The sequence below is a fragment of the Atta colombica genome, unplaced genomic scaffold, assembly GCF_001594045.1.
Source record: "Atta colombica isolate Treedump-2 unplaced genomic scaffold, Acol1.0 scaffold141, whole genome shotgun sequence".
NCBI lineage: Eukaryota > Metazoa > Arthropoda > Insecta > Hymenoptera > Formicidae > Atta > Atta colombica.
The window spans coordinates 1,216,747-1,223,808 of record NW_017259230.1 but is presented as its reverse complement, the minus strand read 5'-3'; the positions used below and the strand labels follow the sequence as shown (position 1 = coordinate 1,223,808).

General features: G+C 27.4%; 1 protein-coding gene across 1 annotated transcript; it reads left to right on the top strand.

Moving 5' to 3' along the window:
- The first annotated feature begins 168 nt into the window (after positions 1 to 168).
- Positions 169 to 2,683, top strand: LOC108684920 (ubiquitin thioesterase trabid-like). Its single transcript, XM_018189464.1, has 4 exons — positions 169 to 442; positions 1,085 to 1,314; positions 1,752 to 2,181; positions 2,345 to 2,683. Exons 1-4 carry the CDS (start codon positions 198 to 200, stop codon positions 2,421 to 2,423), a joined length of 984 nt encoding a protein of 327 aa, XP_018044953.1. The 5' UTR covers positions 169 to 197; the 3' UTR covers positions 2,424 to 2,683.
- Positions 2,684 to 7,062: the final 4,379 nt, after the last annotated feature.

Here is a 7,062-nt window from a genome sequence, read left to right as displayed (position 1 = left end):
TGTATGTGTGTGTGTGTGTGTGTGTGTGCGTGCGTGCGTGCGTGCGTGTGTGCGTGCGTGCGTGCGTGCGTGCGTGCGTGCGTGCGTGTGCGTGCGTGTGTGTGTGTGTGTGTGTGTGTGTGTGTGTGTGTGTTTATATTTGAAATAGATATATATATTTTTAGGTTGAAGATCTGCCGAGTATTGTACAAGAACAGATGTTAGAGGAATTGTTAGATAAGGAAGCTCAACAGCAATTGGAAGGTGGTGGTGGCGAACCGCCAGCTCTAAATTGGTCTTTAGAAATTACTGAACGATTAGGTAGTCGTTTACACGCACTCTGGAATCGATCGGCCGGAGATTGTCTTCTAGATTCTGCTATGCAGGCTACTTGGGGTGTTTTCGATAGGGACAATGCTCTAAGGAGAGCGCTTGCTGACACTCTACAACAAGCTGGACAATTGTAAGATTTGCAATTAAATATATATTGTAATCTATATTTTAATCTATAATTTATTCTAATTTATTTTAATTTAATCTATTCAATATAAATATCAATTTAATTTATTCAATATAAATATATATATAATATATAGATATATTAGGTATAGTAAAAAGAAATCCATTATCTTTCCATTCAATTTCATGCAAAAATAATGGATTTCTTTTTACTACACCTAATATATTAAAATTTATGTGTAAATAATGAATAATGTCAAATTCGTAATAAATAATAAAATAATAAAATAAAAAATTAAAAAGTTAATTAATTTTTCAGTTTATAATGGGCTTTCAACAAGAGACACATTACGGTGTGACACGGTGCATCATTATATCCTTGTTGTTCGACAATATTAAACAAGGATGAGATGATCACTGTTGTACCGAATCGCTTGTTGTTGAAAAGCATTCAATAATGATCAATAAATTAATTGATAGAGTAACAATAATAAAAGAAGAAAATGAATAAAATTGTAAAAAAATTATTAAATTATTCTTAAAAGAATGAAAAATATTATAATTATATAAAAGTTTATTTAATGAATAAATATATATTTTTTATTTAGTTAGAATGGGACCATATATTTTATATAAAATTTCCTAGCTTTTATCCTCGTTGGAGAGAGTATGAAGCCTCGCAAGCATCTAGGATGTTAGATTTCACTTTAGAAGAAACACAATGGCAAGAAGACTGGGAAAGCTTGTTAGCAACGGCCGCTCAACCCGGAAGCGCGTTAGAACAATTGCACGTGTTTGCCCTGGCCCACATTTTAAGACGACCCATCATAGTCTATGGAGTTAAATATGTTAAAAGTTTTCGCGGTGAAGATATAGGTAAATTTAAAAAAAAATACTCTATTTTTTTGCTTTTCATTCAATAATAAATTAATTTATAAACTTAAAATGATTTTTTGATTTATTTGTTGATGTAAAATCTTTAAAATTTTAAATCCAATTTAAATCATTTATCGTTAGCTTTTTAATTGTTTACTGAACATTTATGTGATTATATCATATTAATCCTAAATTCATAATTTTTTATTTAATATTTCTAATTAAATTAGTTATAACTAAATTTAAATAGTAGTTATATTTTTTTATATATTCATATACAACACTAAAAAATTTTATAACATTTTCTTTAAAGCTTTAAAGATTTTTTTTAAAAACTCAAGATTCATAAGATTCAAGAAATTCTTCAGAAATTTTTTCTATTATATGGAAAGAATTTTTTTTTTTAATTTAAGATATCAATTTCTGTTATTTTGCAGGTTATGCAAGATTCGAAGGCGTTTATCTACCACTATTATGGGAACCCTCATTTTGCATCCGTTCACCAATTGCATTGGGTTATACTCGTGGCCATTTCACGGCATTGGTTCCAATCGAGCCATATGCCTCGTCCAGAATACCGCCCCTCGCGACCCATGGGGTAGTGAGCGGGAACAACAGTCCACTCGAGCAGCTACAGATTCAAATGCAGACCACCTTTATGCCACTAATGGATCGCGAGCATAAGCTCCTGCCAATACACTTTCTCACGACGGATGAAATCGGTCGTGAGGAATCAATCTATAAAGAATGGTTGGATGTGTGCAGAACAGAGGGTGGAATACTTGTAGCACAGCAGAAACTTCACAAAAGACCATTACTTGTTGCGCAGATGTTAGAAGAGTGGTTGAATCATTATCGTAGATTAGCGTGAGTGCTTTATAATTTTCTTGAGTCGCGTTAAAGAAATCATAACTGTAATATAATGTAATTTAAAAGAACAATTTTAATACAAAAAATGTAAACTAATTAAAATTATGAACGCGATTAATAAGATTTGGATAAATAATTTTCTTTTCTTTAAATGTTGCAGTCAAACTAACGAGGCACCCTTCTCGAGACCACCCACATTACAGGATTATAGTAGCGATGGTGATACCGAAGATGAATAGTGCAGTAATTTTAATAAGAAAGAAGTGTTGCGACTGACATGAGAAGCATTTCCATTTCTCACAAGTTTATTCTCGACCGAAAATTATAAAATGGTTAGTATTATAAAACGAAAACTACCGTGAATGCCGTACTTTCATAAGTAATTCAATACAGAGAAACTACTACGTCCATACACTGGCAATGTACTATTTAAAAAATTGAAAATGCTGTTACATCATTTTGCAAGCCAAAATTGTAAAATTTGAATTAGGATTTACGAAACACCAAATTTTATGCATTGATTATTGAGTTAATTCTTTTATGATTAAATTAGCATACGTTTGTAGAAATGTTTAGAATTATAACAAACAAATCAATGCCAGTTTGTTGTAAAAATCTTTTCTTACGGAAAAAATTATTTTTATTACATTATGCTGACGTTAATGCAACTTAAGAAAACTGATGTAACAATTTTTTTTATCATGATAAAAAATGGAAAGAAAATACAAGTTTAATTTCTTGATGTGGAAAAGGGAATGTTGAATATATTATATATAAGTATGGAGATGTTTAAATAATACATATAAGTGTTATATAATTCATTGCCAGTGACGATGAGCGAAAGTGGGAAACATTGTCGTTTGTTACATTGTCGAATCGTTTTGCATAATAATAGAAATTTAATTGTTAGGCTATTGAAAATAAAATTTTTTCACAGATAGTTTGTAAAAATATAGTCTCGGAGGAGGAAAAAATTTAGAACTTTCTCTCTCGCAAAATATCGCGGAATTTTGCAGAAACGTTCGGACAAGTTTTTGAGCGTTTATTTGTCGCGTTCCATTATAATGACAAACGAAATAATAAATGTGATTTAATGGCAGACTTTTTGGTCTATTTTCCTCTCTTAAAAGAAATAACTTAGATATCAGTAATTTTTAAAATTTTGAATAATTAATTCCGACATATAATCATTAAAAATTAATTATTCAAATATTAATCGATAATTGTGAAAGTTTCCTATCTTCAAATATAAGATTTAATAAATAATTGAGCTTTAAAGATTAAAAAATTTTTGTAGATTTTGTAGAATTTGATGTAACATTATTCTTCTTACTTTTGGAGTTAATTTTTCTCCAAAATAAAATTTTTTACTTTAATTTTATATATTTCGAATAAAATAAAAATATTTATTTTAATGGAGATTAATATAACTTTTTCTTGGCTACAAAAATCTGCCACTAAAGATTGATGTAAAACATCTTATAATAATATGAATTCCGAGACACGATCCTTAAGGATCCTTAATCTAGAAAAGTCAACAAATTCCGTGTATAATCGTCTTTAAGTCGTTTCACTTGTTATAACTTAGAGCTGCGTTAAACAAATCAAGCAGCCAAACACAAACAACGATCTGTCCCCTTTTTAATGATCGAAATCATGCGTTTATCTCCAACGGTGTGTTAATAGGGAAAAAATATTACTAACGGACTTGTGAAAAAATTGTGCTTTTTTCTCTATAAAGAAAAAAATATATGGTTTAATTTTTATGCGTGGGGTATAATATATTGTTATTTAATAATAATAATAATATATTACATTTTTCGCGTAAATATGGTTCATCGTGTTAAATATTATAGATAACACTAAATGAACTTTTATAAGAAGCGATGAAGAAGAAATTAAAGAGATGAGCACATATGTTGAGCGTTAGAATTATTATTGAACAGCCGATACACACACGCACTCATTCACTCACACATCTAACGGCGCATTCTAGCGAACGAAAGAGCGATTGTAACAAATCTTTAATCAAAAAAGTACAAAATCGCTAAAAACATTTCTTCGGAAATGCTTCTTCATTTTTTCGACATAATAATAGTCTTTATTTCTTACTATTTAATTTCGATAACAATGTAGCATCTAGTCTTTTTGAATGTAGCACCACATCGCGTTTTTTTTTCTTTCTTAAACATGAATTAATTATTACGCGATCGAAAGTCACGTAATAAAAATTAATGAAGAAGACTCGGAAAGATCGAAATCAGATCAAGAAACCGATGTAATTCTGTCGGATTTTGATTTATTAATTTTCGAAATAGATCTCGGAATCAAAGAAAAAAGAAAATCATTAAATATGAAATAATATAATATAAAATGTAAAATTTTGAACATGATGTGATATGAAAAAGATTGTATTATTATTATTATTATTATTAATTTCGACTTATTTTCGTTTTATTTTTACGCGAAATATCCTTTACTCCAGTTATCTCACACTTAATCCTTTCATATCCTATATATATGTACAGATTAAAAATTAAAAGAAAAAGAAAAAGATTTTAAATAATCACGGAGAAATTCGAATTCAAAAAAGAAGCTCGAAATTTAGCGTAGAATATTGGAACAGAAATTGTATATAACTCTATGAATTTCAGGAACATTTTGAAACTTTAAGTCATTTTTATCTTATTGTACAATGCCAAAAGTAAAGTCGAAATATTCCTGCAAATAATCATTGTTCTAACATTCTGCGTTATAATTTAAATTCAGATTATTTTGCTAATCTATGAAATCATTATTTTCAATATATGGTTTTTAATTAGTTTACAAAAAAATTAAGAGAATTTTTTCTTTCCATTTAAATTATGAAGTTATTTGACATAATTAATGATGAAATTTCTATTAACCATTTATTTATTACAATGAATTATATATTTATGGATTATACATTATGTAAATAAATTAATTCTTTTTATTTTTCAGAAGAAATAAACTTATGACGAACTTATATACTTTTGTTATGAAATTTTCGACTGAATTCACCGAAATTATATCGGTTTCTGGATCCCTAATTTTCGAAGGGGACAATAGGTATAAGTCAATTGCATAGTGTTCTGTCTGCGGCAGAAGCGAGGCTTATCGCTCTATTATTGTAATTGTTAATATTATATACATCGACAATCGTTATTGTTATGATCATTATTACGATCATTGATATAGCATAATTCTGTGACTTACAAGGTCCATTTTTAAGTACGAAATTGTATCTTTAGTATGTGAGTTCTGTAAGTTTAGACTATATTTACTGTAAATTTTTTTTGTAAAAATGCGATAATGCTGGCTTCTGCGTAAAAAAAAAGAAATGAAAGTAAAAAGTTTTCCCCATTAATCTTCGATATTAATTGTTATTAATAAAATTAGCTTTTTTAATGTATTTATCAAAACGTATTTAGTAAACGTTATTATTTTTTTTTATTTCTAATTATTTAAGAATTAGAAACTATTATTTTAGTAATTTTAATTAAATTTCAACATAAATTATTTATTATTAATAAAAAATGATATCGAAAGTTAATTCTGAAATTAACACTTTTAATTAATTTATTCTCAGATTAATTTTCGATGAACACGGCAAGTTTTTTCGGCAAAGTAGAAAAAAAATGTTAAAACATTAATAATGTTTGATGGGGATATGTTTTCTTTTTAAGCAAGCATAGTTTTCTCGGTTTCTTGTTTGCCAGAATTTATTCTTGGCAGGTGATAAAGTATAGAGAGTTTTAAAAATCTATTCTCTAATCGGAATAGAGAAGTCTATAAATATATAAATATAAATATTAATAGAGCACATCTATGAGATATAAATATTATATGAGATAATATATCAATGTACAATAATTCGAAAATAACGATTTATTATTATTATTAATTATTATTACCACGATTCTAACGATGATTATTATAAATACTATAATAAGAGAACTTCGAGGTGTGAATCAATAAATGCTGAATTACTTTATGTCATTTTTATTTTTATTGAAAGAACTTTTCAGGATTTATTAAATGAAGATTAATTTTTAAGATAATGATTAATAATTCGATCAAGTATCTCTTTTAAACACTCTAAAAAGGTTTGAAAAATTGATATGTTTTTTAGATAATTTAAAATGACTCCGATATTTTTCGCAAATATTTATTAAAATAATTCTATTTAACCTTAAAATCATTTTATTTAATGCGTTTTATTTAATTTTAATTTAAGCCAATAATTTTTTGTTTATATTGATGTATCTATACTAGTCTATATTTTTCAATTAAATCTAGAAATAAGCTGTTTTTATCTTTTATACACACACACACACACACACACACACACACACACACACACACACACACACACACAAAGTGTCCTAAAATACTAACACCTTTGTTTGTGGGCAGATAGATTGGTCTAAATTCGAAATATTCTCTATCATTTTGCAATTTTTACAATAGTTAATGAAATATAAATTTTTAAATATTACCGTATAAGCAGGTAAAATCGATAAAACATTTAAGAATCTTTCGGAGTTTTTTATGAAACATTTGAAAAATGTTTCTTAAAAAATTTTTAAAGATATCTCAAAATTATTTTATGCGTCGATTTTAGATCTGCTCATTTTAATTAAAAAAAGGTTGTGAAAATTGAAAAATAGTAAGGGACTATTTGATTCAATTTAATCCGCTCTATCTATCCACAAGCGGTGTGCCAAGAAGTTTAGGACATCCTGTATATTTCTTTTCCTTCAGAATGAAACAATGAATTTATTGAACTATAATTATAAAGGATTTTTTTTCAATACAATTAATAAAATAATTCTAAAGATTTCATTAGAATTATTA